The sequence below is a fragment of the Athene cunicularia genome, assembly GCF_003259725.1.
Source record: "Athene cunicularia isolate RWA chromosome 3 unlocalized genomic scaffold, athCun1 chr3_part1, whole genome shotgun sequence".
Lineage (NCBI taxonomy): Eukaryota > Metazoa > Chordata > Aves > Strigiformes > Strigidae > Athene > Athene cunicularia.
Genome location: NW_020799097.1, coordinates 86,705,036 through 86,726,291, shown reverse-complemented (window position 1 = coordinate 86,726,291; position 21,256 = coordinate 86,705,036). Strand labels below are relative to the sequence as shown.

The 21,256-nt window shown below is 37.1% G+C and overlaps 1 protein-coding gene across 1 annotated transcript in view; it reads left to right on the top strand.

The window, feature by feature from the left end:
• The window catches only part of SMYD3 (SET and MYND domain containing 3), a 374,780-nt gene that overhangs the window by 306,493 nt on the left and 47,031 nt on the right, over positions 1-21,256 (top strand). The window contains exons 9-10 of the mRNA XM_026844592.1: positions 12,080-12,167; positions 15,616-15,790. Of these exons, the coding sequence (XP_026700393.1) occupies positions 12,080-12,167; positions 15,616-15,790 (263 nt within the window). The remainder of the gene's footprint in view (positions 1-12,079; positions 12,168-15,615; positions 15,791-21,256) is intronic.

Sequence of the window (21,256 nt, the reverse complement as noted above, 5' to 3'; positions counted from 1 at the left end):
TCTTTTGCTGCTATTTGTTTTGTGATCTTTGCTAACTACTGTACAGCCATGTTTCACATCTCTCTCCATAAAATAGATATAGAAATGCCCACTATACAAGTAACATTAAAAAGATGGAATTATTCTTTAGAATATCTCAGTTTGAAGCTTACTACAAAGATTCACATTGTTGTTATTTCACATGCCACATTGTGGAAGTACATCTTTCACTCTAGCCTTCTTATCTAAATGAAGAAATATGGCTTTCCTGTCTGCGGCATTTAAACTTTTAGACATTCTTAGCAGGCTAAATTTTATTTTTAATTTTATTTTTATTTTTCAAAGATTGATTGATTGATTGATTGATTGATTGATTGATTTAGGACCCTATGGCAAGATCATCAGGTGTCATGACTTTATACTAATTTATTTTTGACAGTGTAGTTCTTCAAAGTTTAGGTCTTTGACTGAATTTGTAGGAAGGACCATGAATTAAGAAAGGCAAAATTAGGCTCTTCAGTGCCTCAATCAATTCCAGTTCTTAACTAATATCCTCTGAGGTCTGTTAAAGCAAGAATGAGCTCATCTGAATAGGAAGTCTCTAACTTGTGAAACTGCAGACTGAATGCTTTGGATTGAAAAACTGCCATGGTAAGCAATATGCCATATCAATTTCTTGCCAGTAATTTAATTAATATCACAACAGTGCAGTAACTAAAGCTGTAGTTAAAAATGTTGCATTTGTGACCTTTATTTCAAGACACGAATAGGAATTTTTGTTGTGTAAAAGACAGCAGACTTGAAGAGGCTGAATTTACTCCAGCCATGTGAGTTACAGCAGAGGACTGTGTCATTTGTTGGCCCGTTGCAGGATGTCCTGTTACGTTCCACAAGATTGCTCAGTGAGTTGTATGAAAGCCGTTGATTACACTGTAAACAGTGATTTGAATTGGGGAGCATGGTGAAGCAGTGTATCACAACTCTGCCCAAGATTTATCTGACCTCAATCAAGAAAAATATGTTGCTGCATCAGAGTGTTTTAGAAAAGATAAGGCATGAATCTTTGTCTTAGTGCTGACAAGTGTTGGATATAAAATGAAGTTTCTGCACTTCCTTTGACAATATCTAGGCAACTGAATTTTTACTCTCAAAATATTTCTAGTGTACAACTTTACATTAAGTTTGCATCATTCCCATGCACAAAAGATGTCCTGAGATTTGAAAGCTATTGATATAATTCCAGCTATTGCCTAATAATACAGTAGTTTGTATCTATAGAATTTTGGTATAGGGGAGAGATACTGTGAAGTTCAGTTACTAGTACATTGCATTTGGTTAATGAAGGTGGGGGTAGATGCAAAGTGACCTCCTTGTCCCCTGCCCCAAACCCTCATCTGCAAGAGAAATTTTAAAAAGGGGGGGTTGCAATAGCATGCTTTTCAAAGCAGTGACACTCACCCATCTGACTGGAAAAAATGTTTTAGAACTGTATGTCTGTTTTTAAGCAACAAGTGAAGTACTTAGTAGAGAATACTTATCAGGAGACAGAGAAATAGATTACTAGTACCTGTGAGCTGTTTTGGAAAATGGGAAATGTAATATAGGTTATGTATCATCAATTTATGTTGTTCCAGCAGGTCCCATAAACAATTGCTTCCATGTGAGTCAAGATGTCTAACTCTGAGTATATGTTTTGTGGTCTGGGCTACCTCTCCTTGCCAATCATCTTGGCTGATCACCATTGATTGCTGAGGCATATAAAAACTTCTAACAGTGGCAGTCAACAAGAACCAGCTCTGTGATAGCTATTCAAACAGTAAATAAAGGCCCTGAGAAATATTCAAGGGTCTTACAAGAGTTTCCATGACATTGTGACATTTTAGATAATGTCATTTTCACTCTGGTATGTGGCTGTTTTCCTATTTTTTTTGTGACAATGACTAAAATGTCTGTATTATTGAGTAGGAATAATAGAGTACTAGAAAGGTACTGGAAACAGTTTCAAGCACTCATTTGCCTTATGGAGTATTACTAGCTGTTTCCCTTAAAGACAGGAAGATCCTCTACTGGTTTAAACTGGTGTTAGATAGAAGATAGTCAATAATAATTCTCCAAAGTAGAAGTTCTTCGAATGACTAAAACACTGTACAAGATCTTTTAGAGGTATTTGCATACCTCTCATTTGATTATATGGAACTAATATTAATCTAAGGGACGATCAAATGTGTTGGCAAAATTCTAGAGGAGGAAACTACAGATACTGTGCTTTCTTAAGAGCTACAGTTGCACAAAATTAATTTAACCTTTTTTTATTCATTACTTTAAAAACCTCAGAGACTGGTCAGTGTGAATTTGACACTGTATATTCAAGCAGCGTGCTAGTGGGTTAGGCAGTCAATTTTTATCAGCACTATAGGAATTGCCACTTCCACTTTTGAGATCTGTCAAATATTTTAAGTTACAGAGTAGGTTGATCAACTGTGTGTGATCTTAAAAATGTTGCCTGTGCTATTATAAACCATAAACTGCCTGTATTTCATACCCATTCATTCAGAAAACATATGCTGCAGTAAATATTGTTATTTTACATTGCAGTATACATTAAAAAATGTAATTACTATAGCTACCATTTTATCATGTGATATATGATGCATTACGATACTAAATTGTTTTGATATAAGCATTCAAAATAAATATCTAACTTCATGTCAGTATATCTTTAGTTAGAACTAGTAATTCAATGGGCACAAATTCTTAAATCACTGAAGCATAAATTGAACTCTGATACACAAATAACTACACCTCTACTTAGTGAAGTGTTCAGTCATTCGCATAAATACTAACTTTAATGGGATTTATGCATGCATTTAAATTTAAGTACATATTTCAATGCACTGATGAATATGGATTGAATTATGCATTGTGAATACCTAAATATTCTGAGGATTTTTGACCTACATACCTCTTTTAGGCACTAAATGTCCTCAGTGGCACTCTGTGTCTCCACAGGTTGCGGAATTAAGAAATAAAGCAGATTTGCCTTATAGCTGTCAGTCTGTTTGGTAAAATAGACCTAGAAGTTGCCTTAATAAATGTGTAATGTCCAAGTCTTGAAATACCAGTCTCACAGTTGCTAGAGATTATGCTGAACAGTATCCTTCCTCAGGTAACCAAATTACCCACAGGGTTTTTCTGGACTGATGCTGAAAATTACAATGGAATTACAAATGTGCCAAGAATTTTTGGGTGGTCTGGCATAAGGCCCTATTTCTCTGATGCTAAGCTGTAAGTACTTTGCTTTTCCTCCCTTTCTCGCATCCTCTGGCTTTTATGAGTTGATAAATAGTGAACTTCTATTTATTGCTCTTCCCATGGTCCAATCAAATTTTATTTCAGCTTGTAACCTAAGCAGCTTGTATGGGAATTATGCAGTCAGGTCTAAGATCGTGAAATTAGGAGGTTTATAAAGGCAGTGATGTCACAGACACAAAACTCGGTCCTATTGCTCATGGAATAAACTACCGCTTCCATCGTCTTTGGGAGTAGGTGTTGGGGTCTTCAGCCTGCATAATTCTGATCAATCATCCCTAGGGACCCAAGCTGTGTGCAGCACGAAGATTTTCTAAAATGGCATGGAGGAAGGGCAATGAAAAGAACTAGGATAGCCTTTGTGTAATTATGACTCCTTTTTTTCACCAAAATCAGTAGTAGTATTTAAGAGACCTAGTTTAAAACCAAATGTGGGAAACGTTTTGGTCAGCAAGCAGAATGACCAACACTTAACTGAAATGACTTCAAAATATGTTAATCGCATGTGCCTTTCATTTGAAAAGTCTTCGGGTCTAGGCAAGATGCTATGGTGAATTTTAGCTGCTTAACCCTGTGTATTGTTTATATTATGACAGATCTCTTTAGATATTATCTTGCTTTCTTGCTAAGTAGGCTACCATCCTTGTATGCTGCTTTTTGAGAGAGGAAAAACTGTCTGTAATGGTATTTGCTTAGGTTTTTCTCACAAAGAGTGCATATAAAACAGATGTGATATTCAAGACTAAAGCTCTGAGCTTTTTTGGTGTCTTTTCTCTTACTACCAGAATTTATACATATATACTCTAAATATATATACACTCTAAACATTGTTCTGAAAACATGCTTAAACATTAAATCACCATAATCATCAGTTATATATAATGCTTACCAAATAGTTTCAGAGTTTGTCCATAATAACCCTGTTTCTACAGCACACAACATTTAATAAATGAATTGGAAATAATTGCAAAATTATTGCCAGTAAAATTCATGGATGACAAAGACTAAGAGCATAATAAACATTTATGAGGACAGGTAAATAATACAGAGTAACTGGAATTGCTTGCTAAATTAGAGCTACTGAAATAAAATGCATCACCACTGCAAAGGTAGAAAACATGTTCCCCATCTGAAATGGAGATCTAGTGCTATGATTTATTTCACCAAATCTCAGGCAGGTACAGTGTAAATGTCAGCATCTGAACTAGTTACTCTAGACTTCCTTTATGGATAAAATGGAGAAAAATGGACACACTTTGACTGTTATTTATCTGATGAATTTTAGAAGGCTGCTTAGGATAATACAAATTACACCATGAGAGCACCTCTTTTTCTGTCAAGTAGAAGGTTAGTCCAGATGTCTACATTTGGTCAGTTGAATGTCAGCATGGGTATCTGATCAGAAATGGAAAACATTGTGCTCTCTTCTGGCAAAGAAGTCTAATGTGACCCTTGAATCTATAAGCAGGGGAGTTGGTAGGAAGAGGATTGTCAATTTGCTTCTCTATAAAACACGTATGAGATTACCTCTATAACATACAATAACTATACAGATGCAGTGGTCTTTGAAAAGGCTGTTTAAAAATGTGTGTGTCTAAAAAAAATCACAGACATTACTATCTGAAGTGGGATTGCAGTGGATAAGAGTGGGGTATAAATCTGACAGAAATGCAATTGCTATTTTTGGCGTACAGAATTGTGAGCCTGACAGATATTGAACTTTAAGCTGGAGAGTTTGAGAACTGTTGGTCCTTTTTCTCCTCTCTTACCTTATCCTTTAAGATTTAATTAAATCTAAGATGTTATTGGAATAAACTTACCTTAGGCCCATTTAATTTTATTAAATTAAATTCACTTCTTAAAATGGAATTGCTGATCTTTATTTTCTCTTTATTAAAACCAACTCATCTTAATAAATTTCCCACAGTTGTTTTTGATACCTCTTTTAAATTTCCAAGTATATATTGTAATGTTGTAACTAAGTTCTGACTAAGTTAAGGGAAGGTTACTCATACTGCTATGTGAAGGTGCTTGGTTTTTTGCACTAATTGTATGCAGGGTCTGGGGAAACCTTCATCTTGATTTGAATGCCTATGTAGAGCACTTAAACAGGTATGGTGTGAACAACTGTTAAATTTTCCAGTACCTATACAGTTTAGAGTATTACTAGCCTGTGCAGTTCTTAATGCGCTTCCAGACACCAGAGTCAGTAATCCATGAAGGGCTGATATGGATTATGTGCGGTAATGCAGCCTGCCTAATACTGAGCAATGTACTGCACAGCTGCAATATGACATCCAACTGCAATGTGTCTCGTTTACTTTCAGAATTCAAAAATAAAAAGTACAAATGCAATTTGTTGAGAAGTCAGGTTCACCCCCTTCCCTCACAGGGAACACTGGTTTTGTCTGCAACAGAGTAGCTTTGGAATTGCCATGTGTCCCATCCACACTCTTCAGAGCCATATGACAGAAAACACAAGGTCTTCTCTTCTGACAGGTCAGCTTCTGAGGAAGACAACCTTATGTGGGTTGGAAAGAATAGTTGAACTGGCATTTATGGAATTGGCATTATTTTTTCATGGGGGAGGACAGGGAAGCTTTCAAAACTTCAGAAATCACATGTAAATCTTGAATCATGACAGGGCTCTGTGCACTTATCGTGTCACATACTCGTACTTCTTAACAAAGTACGTTTGCAAGAGTGAAGGTGAGTGAAATCATCAACTGAAGCTGAAGAATATTTTGAAGAACCATACTTGAGCGGTTTCTTTTGCTGTGCCTGTAGCTGCATGGACCTTTGACAGCATGCCCTCATACGCTGTTTGCTCTGAAGCACTGAATTCACAAATTCAGTTTAGCAACAGTACAGCAGCTCCCATATCACATTTTCTCACCAACATTTTTCTTCATCTTACTGAAAGTGAAGCTTCAGAAGATCTGCAATATCTTCTACTTGTTTAATGTTTTCCTTTTGCTGCCAAATATAAAACGGGTTACTGAGTTTAGTAAAGACATACATTCAGTAGATGTCACACTTTTAAATAGAATCAGAAACAGAAAATTGTTATTTATGCTTTTAGAGCATAATGTGTATCAGAGATCTGTTTTAAAATGTCATGTCCTAATTTAAATGTCTGAGCTCTTCTGACACCTTCTTCAAACAAGGAAACCTCTTTCATTTGAACCCATCAAGTTGGTCAGAATTGTTCTGTCAGATGCGCATCTGTAGTAGTCAAATTTTTAGAAATTAAGCAAATCATAAGCTGTGATCAACAATTTATATTAAATGTTCAGATATTTGAGGTATCCATAGCTTATATTCTTAAGGCTTTCACAAAAAGAACAGAATAACATGCTGCTGTCTCACAGGATTATCATTATATAGTCATAGATTTTGTGTCCAGAAGGAACTGTTATGATTACTCATGTGATTCTTCTGTCTTGCAAAAATATCATACTCAATAATATTTCATATTAAATCCCTAATTTGTTTGAACTGTAGTTTATAGACTTTTACCATTGTAAAACTGACATTTGCTTCTGCTTACATTACACTCTTGTATTCTATTTGTGTATTTAGAAGAGAAGATAGTGGTCATGGAAAACTGTAGACCTTGTTTTTCACTACCCTTAGGGCAGCCTTCCACTCCAGGACTCTCTACAAAGCTTTGCTCATTTCTGCCTCTGTAGGACTGGATACCTGAACACTGGAAATAGGCACATAATGAAGATGCCCTTGGACCTACTTCTTACAGGACAAAGGCTGGGAAGGAGAAAAGGAGGTGTAGGCGTTACTTAGAATTTGGAGTTTCCTGTCCCTAATTCTCCCTTCTGTGGAGGGAGGTGGGAAATAGTTCACAGTTCCTCTCCATGGCAAATCTCTGGCTTATTTCTCTACTTATATATGTGAGAAGAAGAAAGATGAACTTTGTAGAGAGGACAAAAAATCCATGTCCTATTTCTATCCTGTAGCCTAAGTATGAAAGGAAGACTAGCCCTTAATCAACTTTTCCAATGCTCAGGAGATTTTTGGAGGTTCAGTGCATTACAAATGTGCAATGTTGGGGCTGTGGGAGTGCATTTGGGCAGAGGGGCAATGACACTGAATATACTTGTTTTGGTAAGAGAGAGATCTTCTCTCAGAGGACATGCTGTCCATATGGGAAACTTTTAACATTCAGGATTTTAGATGCTGGGACAGCAAAGAACAGTGACTGCTAACACTGTGTGTAAAAGCAGTGGTTCTTGAAATCAATAGGTAGGAAGCACTTTTAGGAAGTATAAGAAACAGAACAGCAGTCCAGGCAAGAGGAGTGCTGTAAAGCAACAGGAAGGAAAAAAGAAGCATCTGCACTTTGAAGATTATATTCCTTTTTAAAGAGAGTTCAGTTAAGGATGTGATGTGTTTGGGACACTAGAGTAGCAGAAGAGATAGGTAAAGAACTATTTCTTAAAAAAACCATGGAAACAAATGAATAGGAGAGAATGGAACAGATGAACATTTTCAAATGCTTATTTCTGGGGTGGCTGATGTCTATAATTGTTTCAGGAGACAGTGCTTTTAAAATAAATCTTCCTGTCACTTAAAGCCAGAACTGCAGAACATGCAAACAGGTTATAATCCTCATCAGATATCCTCTGGTTTTGTTATTTCTTTCTCTTTTGTTATAGCTTTGTTATAAGTGGCTATAATTTCATTTTTACAAGTGTCACTAATGGAGCCTAAACTATGGAAAACTGTAATATTTAAATCAAATATTGACATTTAGTGGTGTATTGTATACCACAAACTATTTTTATGAGCATTTACGGGATGCACTGGGAAGAGCTGGTCATGTTTCTGCTCAGGCTCCTGAAACAGATTGCAATGAGTATCTACAAATTTTAAACTCTGGAGAGCCATTGGATACAAAAGCTGGAACTATTCTGAAAGAAAAACAATATCTAATCTTGCTCTGATCTACGAGATATAGAAATTATGATGTTCAAGCAAATATTTTTTAAAAATATCTTGTTCTTGAATACTTTATACAGCAAAACTATTGTGAAATTTAGAGGAGGAAAGATGGTTCTTTATGACATCAAAATTTTGCTTTATTGAATATTTTGCATTTGCCCATTTTGAAGAGCCAAACAGATGTCAAGGGTAGAATTTTGTCTGGTTGAATTATTTAGGTGAGCCTTAGTTTTATGTACCCTAAGTAAATTCAGGAAGATATGAAGGTACATATACCCTTCTTTGGAGAGGCGTCAGGTGTGAAGAGTTTAGTTTATAGCTTGTTTTACTAGAAGAACCAAAAATAATTTGAAAATTTTCCTTCTAAAAGATTAGACACACAGGTCTAAGCCATTAGGGATAAATAGTCCAACGGATAAGTAGTCCGTGGAGATTTACAAAAAAGCTTCACTGGCAAAATGGCAAATCCCCAGGTGTATTTTGTCAAGAAAGCTGTAGCAGCACCTCCCATGGTATTGGAAGAATGGAGAGTTGGAATTGAAATGTTGCTGCTGCATCTTAACTCACCTTTTAATGAACAGGTTTCCCCTGCACATGCTTGGAGTATGTGGAAAGCAGGTGCTAGAACAGTCTTCCATCTGGAATAATTGCTCAAAATAAGTCACAGGATCAATTTTGTCTTTCCTTGTGCCCTAGATTGTGAGTTCAGCTAGCACATTCAGTGACGCTTCCGCCTCCAAGGAATTGTACCCCTGTTATTAAGAGTATTGCTAGGTTGTGTTCTTGCCTGGAAAAGCACATGTTGCAGCTGTCTTTCCTGCTCTCCCCATGAGCCTTCAACACTTCCACTCTCAGTTTTCTCCAGCATGCCTCTATGTGTGAAAGCTGAATTGCAAAGTATGCCAGTTTCAGCCATCGTAAAGCTGTCATACATTTTTGTGACTAAATTATCTGATCTAATTATTTTTTAGACTAAGACACAGATATTTTGTTGTTCTGAAGAATAAACTTTTATGTTTAGTGTCAATGTTAGAAATAAGGAAAAGAAATAAGCACAAGTTGCTAACTCTTCCTTTTTCAAAAGCTGCTTCCTTTTCTTCAGCTAGGTTTCTCCTTGTCTGCGGATGAAAAAAGCCTGTCTTCCTTTATTGTTGGCAGCTCTGCACACCTGGAGGTTTGACTGGGAACATGTTCTGAAAAGAGATGCTTTGAATGCGTGTTATTCTGTGGAAAGCTACGTCTTCCATAGCTGTTAGTGCCATGCTTTTAGATTAAATTAAATAGTTCAGTGTAACTATTAATCACTTCAATTATTTCCATAATTCCAACTCCAAGGCAGCTTTGTATTTTTAGCTGGCTTAGTCATATCACATGGTCATGACTTTCAAGGCATTGTCCAAGGGAGAGAAACAACTTGGAAAAATCTTACTAGACTGGAAGGCAGAAGTTTTCTCAGTTGACAAGCCCTCCTGGTGGTTTTGCAGCTTGGCTGCCTGTTTGGAAGCAGCCCCTGTGTCTTGAACTAGAGGGTTTGGGAAAGGACAGAACTGCTTTGGTGTATGAAAATCTGATGAACAGTAGAGGTGTAAAAGGTCTGGGAAACATGTGATTTAAATCCTTCCCAGAGCTGGGCATCGTGCCCAGCTCCCTCCATCCTAAACTCTTCTACAAAAGAGATAAAGACCATGAATCCAGAGAGGGCTGGGAGATTATTAGTCCAACAGACACTCCCTGTTCTCTACTGGATATGAAGCTAGTGTTGGCTTAGCCCTGTGCACTAGTGTAAAGTGTAAAGGTTAGAGGAAACTCCAACCTTGCACAGCCTTGTGTTGTTAATGAGATGCTAGAAGACAATGGAACGCAACTCAAAAGTCTGCAGGAGAAAGATTAATCCTGTGTCAATGGACACTTTAACCTGATTCATCCATCAGTCCCATTGTGTGCAAAGTGAGCCCTAATGATGCATCAGTCATTGGCCTGTAACTTGGTGAATAGTTGTTTTTTTTCTTTCAACTGTCCCAGTTCCCGTTGTTTCTGAGGTTTTAGTTGTAAGGTTTACAGCATGTTAGAGAAATACTGAGAATTATACTTGGGCCAGTGAGAGAAGATAGCCTAAAAAAATTTTTCTTTTTCAGTAGCTCCTTAAACCTACAATTTCACATATATCATTATTTGTATCTTATGGGCAAGTTTTTTTGGTTTTTTTTTTTTAGATCAGTCGTTTAACACCACTTGGTCTACAAAGATGTTTTAGAGACACTTTGTTACAGGTTAACAGGCCAAGTTCAGAAATTGATGTAGTCCCATAAAAACCAGTAGAGGTTACACTGGAGCTAACAGATTCAGTGTGAGTCTATTGCAAAGCTGTAAGAGGGCTGGCTGTGTATATTAACTGTTCTGATAAAATTTTTACAGTATGTATGAGCTTGTTTGTCCTAACATTTACCTTATGCCTTATGCTAGCAGATTTAGCTATGAACAAAAGTATTTCTAGGTGATCTTTTTGACCAGAGAACTGATTGTAGGGGAAGTACCTGTGCAAAATGGGATTAGGCTGCCGTCCTTGTGAGTCCCTGCAGAATGGTGAGGCAGCTGAGACCAATCTTGATTTAATCACCCCAGGAATACACAGAGGTCTGTGTTTTTCATGGAGCAGATAGAAGGACAAAACCACAAATTAAATATGAAAGTGAGTGCTGATTCTCACTATAATTATTTTTTGTTCTGAATTTATGGTAAATAAGAAGCAGTGGAATAAGAAAATTATGCAGTCCTAGACAGCTACAGATTACAGGCTTTTTAGTAGAGGTACTCCTGTGACGCCCAGTGAGCATCTGTTGGCTACAAAGTGCTTGGTCAGGTTTTCACGCACCTTCTCTTTGTCCAGGCCTCCACCCCTGCTGAAGGCTGATTTTTTTAGAACTGTATTTAAAATATTCCTGCAACACTCTTTTGCAAGTAGCAGGGCTTTTTATAAGGAGAGAGAGATATAATGAACTACAATGTCTTAAAGGCTAGATTTTTAAAGGTATTTAACTGCTTATAGTGATAGAAATTGACTATCTAGATGCTTTTGGAAATCCCTCAAGATGCTTAACTGTGTCTGTAGATGCTTTAATAAATTTGTTCCAAGTGGTTTGCCTAAGGTGCAGTTAGTCACTGCTAGAGAGTTGAAAAAGGAAACTTTCTCTTACTGCTGTAGCTATTAATCATTTTTGCCTTCTTTATGACAAAGCAATGGGAAAATATAGCTGTTTCTAGAACCTGATGGAATATGGAAGAAATAGCAATGAATTATAAAAGAAAACCGAAGTTCAGCTTTTTCTGAGTAGTAGACTTCTGTAAGATCATGCTTATAACTGTAATGGATGAAGGTAGCCTCCCACTGTTTGTCTCTATAATCACCATGTGTTTAATCAAAATTACTTACTAAATCCTTTCTACAGTGCAGTTGAGGATCTGTGAAGTATTGGGCAGCAGGTATTTGAGAGAATTTGATCCTCTCATTACATTTTGATAGGAAAAAATCACATACTAATATTTCTCTCCTGTGGTTGATCATAGTTCTTGTTGCAAACCTAGTATCTGGTTTGAGTATTTAATGTTTCCAAGTTTGCATTCAATTTTCTTGATATCATCTCATTTACTTGCAAATACAGGGTGAGTCGAATGCCAGGTGAAACGATTTTTTGTGTACTTTTCAAAAAATAGTGATACAGTCCCCACAAGTAGCTTTTGTCAGTGTGATCTTTTTACCCTGTTTTTCGTCATTATTGCATATTCTCAGTTTACTGGGTTTTTTTCATCAAATGCTTTTGTTTTCAATAACCAGGATGCTGAGAAATTGGCCGGTGAAGAGCATGCCTGGAAAGAAGTCAAAGATGCTGTAAATGAAGTGAGATATCCAAAATCAAAAGAAGGTATCCTTTTGGTGACCAGCTACAGTCTGTCATTCAGTTGTGAAACCAATTCAGAGTCCCTTAGTACACAGTTCATCTTTTGAGATTTATTTCCTAAAAGCTTACATGTTTATATTGTTCTAAAATGTATTTTTAACTCACTTATTTGATGTTTAAACAGTGTAATATTCTTCACTGTATGAATAATAATAGAATCTCTGATTACTTGGGCTGAAACTGCTTCATGGCAGGAACAGTAGATACTTAGGATGTGAAGGGATATTTTGGGTCAGGTTTAGACTTCTGCCATCACAGCCCACCTTGTCATATAGTTCCACTTTTAAATGAAATAGAGCTTAATCTGAAACACTGTTCAATTCTTTGTCCCATTACTCCCATTGCGAACATCTCTGGGTTCTCATTCTTTGCACAGCAATGACAATAACAAGGTTATAATCACAGTCAGGTTCACTGCAAACATTGTAGAATCATTATAATAAGTTGTAATAATAACATATAATAATAATTGATAATTAACCAAATTGAATGAGATGATCTTGCACTAATAAACAGAATTAGAGCCTAATGACCATCATGTAGATATTCAATCCAATTAAAAAAATAGTGAACAGAAACAACGAAGAAAAGATAAGCAGAAGAGAGGTGGAGATTTTTACCAGAAGATTATGAGTATATTGATCTCTCTTCCATCTTAGTCTATTCAGTGGAATTTCACTGACTCTGAATTTGGCTTATTGTAGCAAGATGCGTTACCATTTTCAGAAACATGAGATTTCTCTGGAGCTAGAGAGAATGAAATCTTTCAGTACCCCTTTTCAGCAGCACAGAAACCAAGTTTTCATACTGATAGTCCAGGCTGGAACAAGTGATCACAATTTTTATTGTAACAAAAACCCCATGAGTTTGTTTCTTTCTAGTCCAGAGTGATTAATTTGTTAGCAAAAGGGAAACAGTTATCTAATCTAACTTTCATTTTCATATGGTTTCTAGTCTATCTTAAATTCCTCTGTAGTCACAGGATTGAGATGGACAATGCTAAAATAGACCTTCATGCATTCAGTTATGCTTCAGGGCCCATGTTTTAGCCTGAAAGTTGAATTATGAATATGCAACATGCAGTTGCCCTCATTTTTATACTGAAAGTATGAAGCCATAATACCAGTCCTATTTAATGGTCCTATATTTAATTGCAGGAGAAATTGCACCACTGAATTTTGCTAGGGTCTTTAAGATCTAACTGATATTTTTAAATTAATCAAACACATTATGAAAGGTATAAGGACTGATTGAAAAAATATTTACTTGTCTGTTCAGCTTCTATTCTCAGACATGGGCTATTTAAAATGTGTCATCTTTCCTTCCATTGCACCACCATACCAGTGCTAATTGACATGCAGTGGCGAGTGCAGTACCTGAAGAGGGGGCTTGACATTTGTCCACTTGCCAAGAATGCATAGGAAACCTTCCTTGCTGGCTAAGACACATAGTCATTAGTTTATGCAAATTAAATTTTTTTTAGCAAATTAAACCAACAGTTCTTACAGCTGAGAAAGTTAGTGACTTCAAAACCTGAACTACTGATTACAACCGATACAGTGTTGTAATGCTAAATCTGCAGTTAGAGAACCTCAAACAATATGTGTAAGTGAGCTGTTTCAGACCCAAATTCCAGTTTAAGTGTACAAATTGAGATGCCAAAGCCCGGTGCAAGGGGATTATTGTAGAGAAAAAGGTTGCTCTGCATCTCAGGCCACGCAACAGTAGCAGAGCTGCTTGAGGGCTGCTCCTCTAGTCTTGAGCAGATACAGGAGAGCCATGTTCACTTTTGTCCTGTTGCAGCTGATAGTGGGTTTCCAAGTTTTCAGTTTATGTACCTGACAATTTGGTCCCAACAGCTTTTGCAATATAGCACATCTGCTATTAGATGCTAGTGAGTGAACAAAGCAATATAATGAGAAGTAAAAGCAGACAAATACTATGCATCAGCTAAAATGGTAATCTTTCAAGAATGTCAGTGCTTTGTACTTTCTACAATAATTGTATCAAGTGGAAATAATATCCCTCATTCTTCTGTTTGTCTGTCCTTAATCAGTTGTAAAGAATACATGGATGTTTGCCAGAGATATAAAGGTTAAGGTGCAATTTTATAATAACACATTCCTTCCCTTATATGGTTCTTTCAATCCAAGGGCAGGAGAGCAATTCACAAATAATTAGTTTAGTCTTGTAACAACCATGCTATAAATCCTGGCCCAGCCACATAGTGGTCACATTCTTAAATTTAACTATGTAAATATTCCCATGTTCAGGAAGAACTAATTACCTCATGACAGGGTTACTGCTGTACACTTAAATCCATTGCTCGATTGGGGTGAAATAGCATTTTCAGCAATGTCGTGAAGATAACTGCTGAACTTCCTTGAATTGATTGTGTGGAAAGGACTGTGATACAAACAATGTTATTACTTCTCTTATTGTAAGTCTTAATTTCTTTTTATTTGAGTTGTTCTTACTGGTGTGTATGGTATCTTTTTGGTGTTTAGACTGCTTGTATTCTGGGACTTCCATAAAGTCCCAGATGACAATACTCATTTAAAATATGGGTATATTGGTATTCAGCTTAGGTGTGGTCAGAGACAGAAGAATCTGGTCCATGGAGAAGTCAAACCAGTGTAGAATGTAATGAAAATAATTGGTAAGGAATATCCAACAAAAGTGAACCCAAACTCCATCTTACTTTTCCTTTCTTCAAAACACACAAAAAGTATTCCTGTAGCACTGGAGGTAAAAATCTTTACTGCCAAGGTCCTTAATCCTGAACTACAGTCAGACATCAAAACTGCGATGCTTTTCCTTCTCGTGCATGAAACACACAGCTGTACACCCACCCCCCCCCAATGTTCTTTATAACTGTTTCAAGGAGAAATAAAATTAATTAACTGCAATAAAAGGTTCTAATTTCATGAGAATTCTAAACCAAATCTTGGGCAGCGTAGAAATATGTGTCACTATTTTAATATACAAAAAGAAAAGTAGGGTTTTTTTAGCTGCTGAGAGATTTGTTAAGACACATTTCCATGGGTTCTTGCCCTTGGGTGTAAGATTTGGAGAAGTATCTTAAGTAAATAATAATGTTTCAGCAAATAAAAAGTATTTGCATTATAATTTGTTATGTATTAAAATATCCTTTCATTTTGTCATCTGTCTTTTACCTTTTATTGCTGAAATACTGCCACCTTTAGAAATTGTTTTGCTAAATGTAAACAAAGCATGGTTACCTAAGCTACCACTTCTGAGTTCAAGTATGTTTTCAAGGAATGAAGCAGAGTCTGGAATGATGGCAGCTTTTTTATCTTAATGCCTTATAGCTCTTATTCCTTGCTAACAACATTTAGAACTCATATTTTTGTTTGAGTAAAAATACTTCTTTAACTAAGGCTAATAACAGAGTGGGAGCAGGTTCTGACAAGATGCCAGAGTCTCCTGAGTGGCAGTATGGGTCATCTTCCAGACACAAATATCTATCAGCTGAAAATGCTTGACTGTGCCATGGATGCCTGTATTAACCTTGAATCCTGGGAAGAAGCTTTGTATTATGGCAGCAGGACTCTGGAACCATACAGGTAAGAGATGTAATTGGTTCAACTGTTTCCGAGATGGGGGGAGAGGGGGCTGTCTCATTAAAAGCAAAGATTGTGTTTCATCTAGATGTTTCTTACTGGTTTTATTTCTTGATGTATATCTTGCCTTGCTTTCCAAGTTAATGAATGAAGCAGAGATCCCATTCTGCTTCGGTGGTCAGGCTGAGAGCAAATAAAATAATAATAATAGGAACTATAATAATAACTGCTTATTAGCTCCTCACTGTTTCATGTGTTGAGATACTGCTTCATCCCTGATCAGAAGCTGACTTTCTGGTTCAGACACCACTGACATGAGGGTATCAGTGTTTTGCTGAGTTAGGTCAAGCTCAAGCAATAGGTAGCTGGCTGAAATAATGTATACTCTCTGTATACGCTATACATAGAGTTATAGAAAGAATAAAATAAATCTTGAAAAATGCATTTTCAACTGGAAATGAAAAAGTACCTGGTCCCTGTTTTGGGAAGGGGCTGAGGTGGTTAAGCACTTGCTGTTCTTTTCTAGTACTTGCTCCTGTGCTACGTGCTGGGACAGTTTCAGAGTCTGATAGCCTTTTACTGGTAAGGAAGGATGCTCTAGGAGATTCTGCTTCACGTAGTAAGTCTTGAAGTTGATTGGAGCCTGGAGCTGTAATGCAACTTTGGTCATCTAGTAATGAAAGGGCAGGTGCCATCTGCTTTGATCTGTGTTCTAAAAGCTCTAAAGACTTAAATATTTGGGTTCTGGAAATTTGCATTGTAACTAAATGTAAACCTCTGCTGAATGTCTGGATATAATATCATTCATGCATGAATGTTCATTTTTGGTAAGGTATTTTTTAGAGCATCCATTTCTTCTCTATTGTTCCTCTACACCATGTGATGTTCCAGTATATAGTGTGATGTTGAGAAGTGTGAGGCGCGTGTTAGTGCTGAACAATGTGTGCTGCTGTGAACATGAACATCTCAGATTTTACATGTCTTCCCTAATCAAACCAGGATGCCATCAGCATTCAGAATTTTGCCTGAGGAAATTTCATCTGGCAGCCCATTTCTGAATAATAAAACTCTGGGCTTTACTTGAGAAACAACACAGCGTTTCAGAGCTTTCACTATGAAGTAATTAACAACAAATCTGCATAGGCTGTGGTACACCAGAGCAGTAGAGAAGCTCAGCGTTCATAAGGACTAGTACTTCTCATAGAGGAGGGCATGATTCTCACATTTCTTCAGGGTGAAATTCATGTCATGCATGTCCCACTTAACTTTTCAAGCAGAGTTTATGTAGTGCTGCAGCAGTACATGCTGTCTCCCAGCCTTCTACCATGTGGCGTGCTCCAGATGAAGAGAGTAGTCTGCCTGTTAAAATGTTCCCTTATTAAATAGTTAAAAAAAAAACCTAAAAAAAAAAACCTAACTTTTTTTTTTTTTTAATTTTATAACTTGTTAACTCAGTTCTTCACAACTAAAAACTGAGGATTTTTCTACAGACATTTCCAAGAGTAGGTGTTACCGTGAGACCAAGTGAAATTTTGCCAGATAATTTAATAAAGCTTTCTCCATTTTACTTACTGAAGTGTACTGTAGTTTTCAAGCTGTTTAATGCATGAATTTGGAGATGAAGGAAAGGGTTTGACTGTGGATTCAATTAGTATCTCTTAAAGAATGCTATTTACATGAGGTATTTGACCTTTTTTGCACCTTGAAGAGCTTGTCCTTGTTCTCTCCTCATCCAAAAGCATTATTTAAGAGAGATTTTCAGTTGTTTTTTCTTTATATACCTTCAAGTCATCACTACAAGCTTTGACACACCTGAAACAAGATCCTCAGTTTCTCATTATAAGAAATTGTGTCCTAAGCAGCAGGAGAGCAAATCCTAAGAAATCTTTTGGGATGCATTGAATTTCTCCTGTTGAATCAATCTACTGCTTGGCTGCTCCTGCAGTTCCGTTATAGCTATCTATTTTCCTTTCCTCACCTCTTGAAAAAGTATTCATGCAGCTCTCCACAGGGAATCACCTGAGATTTCAAGCAGTCCATATAAATAGGAAATCATTGTTACGACTTTAAAGGCTCTGGAGATTTGGTCAAAAACAATTCTAATTTCAGGTAATGTGTTTACTGTGCATTTTCCATTTCTTTAGCAGCAGGATTAATTTTCAGTGCTGTGTGACACATTGTATCATAATGTATATGGTTGGTGACTTCTTCAGAGTCATCCACTTCATGTAACTGCCAGAGACAGATGGTTAAACTGTTTTGTCATACTGAATACCAACCTCTATGTTTTCGGTAGTGATGATAACCTATAAGAAACATTGTTTAGGACCTCTCAAATATTTTTAGAACTTCCAAAAAGGAGAGACATGACAGCTGTCAAGAAGAAAAGCTGCCGTCTCTTTTTGTGCTGGACCATAATTTGTTAAGACCTGCAACATGTACATTCACTGAGTAGCCTAAGCTAAATGTATCCACACAGCTTTTCTATTAAATGTCACAGTAATAGTCTGCCTGTCCAAGAGTCTTAACAAAAGCTAAGACATTTGCCTAACTGAAAGCTGCCCCACATCATAGTCAGCACTCAGCAGCTTGCAAAACTAAACTTCCTTTCAAAAATCCTCATGAGCCTTAACCACAGAATAAAAGAATATCAGCAAGAGGTGTCATGGGTTTGTCATGTCTCAGCACGTTCACACTCTGGGCTGACTGCTGCTCGTGAAGGAGTGGATTCAGAGATACTGAGTAAGGCAGAATTCCCTTAGGTTACCTCCAAGAAAGCACCCTAGCATTTAGCCCTTAGATTACAGAGAAGGCATGTATGTTCTGGGGCTTGGGTTTGGGGTGGGTTTTTTTGCCTTGTCTCAAGTATTCAGTGCTTACACTGCCAAGAAAGAGTGGAACTATGCGTCTGTTACAAAACTGCTATGTGTCCTCTGCTACTGTGACAACAGTAATAGGACGACAAGTAGTAGCTAAGTGACACTGGGGGCCTACTGGATTTACGAAGCAGAAGGGACTGGGTAAAGCCATGTCACTTCTGCGCTCTTGTGGCATCAGGTCTGGTGAGATTCTGATACAGAGAGGACAAACATGTTCATCTGTTTCTATTCTGTACTGCTCATCATCTCCTGCTGTACCTAAAGCTAATGTATAAGTCACACTGATCTTCAGACAGGCTGTTTTAATTAACAACCCTTCATCTCCACTGCTTCAGCATTAGGAATTACTGGAGGGCTCCAACATTGACAAGAGGAAATTCCTTCTTTTCATCCCCTACAGAAGTGTTGTGCAGGAATGTTGTTCTCGATCTTCCCAGGGCAGCCTTGCACATCCTTCTCCCACCATCCTCCCTCTGCTGAGTCAGCACCAATACAGGGCTTGTGCTGTTGTAGCTGTTCTGTTTCTGGAGTGAGAGGGAGCTGGGTAGGTACGAGCATCCCATATTTGAGGTAGATGTGCATCATTTGTCTGTTCTTCTCACTCCTATTTGCTATCCCCTCCAGTGATGTTTTGCAGTATCCCATTACTTCATCTTTTCTTGGTGACTGAGATCTTTTAGGAAACAGGGAAACCAATCCCAGTCAACACAATTTCAGATTGTTCTGCAAAGGGCTAGGTTTAAGAACACTGTTTGGGATATGCTTCTCATCAAGTATTTTCTTGAGAACATTGTTGAATTTTCATTGTGTCAACAAAATGTCAGCCAGGAAGATTTGATTTAGAATGCCAATTCAATAGATATGATGAAATGTAGTTTGTAAGTATGTGAAATCAAAAGGCAGATTAAAAAATTGGTGGTTGCTATAGTATCTTTTCCATGAGTCATGATCTTGTAAAATATCCAAAAAAAAGCTGTAGAACCTAGTATTCTTGGAAGAGACCCTGAACCTATTTTTCTTCTTCAAAAAGTCTCTCCAATAAAGAGTGTGATTTTATTTTGGTCTGATTCCCCCCCCCCCCTTTCAAATATTTTATAAAAAATCCTGCTCTTACTGGTATGTGTTTTCTAATATACATGATACATGCAATGACTGGAAATAAATTAAAATTTTTCGTCTTTACCTATGATGAAATATATATGATTCTTTACTGAGTTCCGCAGACTCCTGAATACTCTCTAGTTCTGAGGCACTTGACTTGAATTTACAGTTACAAAAAAAAAAAAAAAAAAAAAAAAAAGTGAACTGCAGTGATAAATAGGACCACTGGGGGATGCTAGTGCTTAAGGGTTAAAGTGTGGATTCAGCGCCAATCGGCACCCTGGTTGTGGGAAGTCTCCTGGGGACTTGTGCTTGGCGGGCAGATTTCTGAACCTACAGATAGTAGTAATTCAGTGACCAAAGTTCAGTGTCTTAATCATAAAACATCAGTGGTAACCATAAATCTTACCTCTGGGATCACCTGAGAGGGAGACTAAAATATGAAGGTGAAGAAAGCAATTCAACGAAAGAATGAAACAACGAACAGAAAGAATAAAATCTACCTTGCTTACTTTTCTCGGGTTTTAGAAAATGGCCATGGGCATTTAGCTCTGATGTGTGGAAAAGAAAAGAAAAATGTGTGGAAAGAAAAGAAAAAATATCTTACCAAAGAACTGTAAGAAATTAAACAAATTGCAGATCATGGGAAAATCTGAATAACAAGTATCCTTTCTTTCTGATGTCTAAAGAAAAAGGTGTGAATTAAGATTTAGAATTGGATTTTGGTTCATGAATGGTTCCACTGATTTTTTCATCTACACATGGTAAGATAGTAGTCCCAAGTAAACATCAGAGGTTTGTGAAAGGGAGAGCGAGGTACGTTTGCTAAAAGAGTAGGTTGTGTCTGTGCAGATATGCAAGGCTGAAGGCGTCACAGCTTACTGGAACCTCAGGGAGCTGTTGCTATAAACCAAGTGAGGAGCACTAAGCAGCCTTGGTGCACATTCAATGTAAGGAAATCAACAAAGGGATGAGAGCTTGATAGTCACAAACTGCTAAAGCAGGTAGAAACAGTGGACAGCACCAAGATCACCTCCCTCTCCATTTTTGTCCCCAGTTGTTGATAGCAGATCACTCTTCATTGCTTGTGTTTAGTGAGTTATATGAAATTAGTTGCCACTATTAGCATAAATCAGTGGAGGCCAGACCATCTTTACAAACCACCACAGCTCATGAAGTAGTTAGAAATCCTCATGAGAGACTGTTGATGTTATATTTGTAGTATAGCAAAAACATTCTTCACTTGAACGTGTGTCTCCTAGTGTAAGTCAGACCTTCTCATGCACTGTACTCTGTATATTGTCATGTTATACAGCTTTTCAAAAAATTAGGATATATATGAACATTTGTATCATTTGTATGATAATTTTATTTGTTCCTACTTTATCCCCACTTTATCTCACATGTCCTTTATGTGAGATAACACAGGTGTCACAGTAGATTTTTTTGTTGTTGTTGTTGCATATTTGTGATTTTAATCAGAAACCTA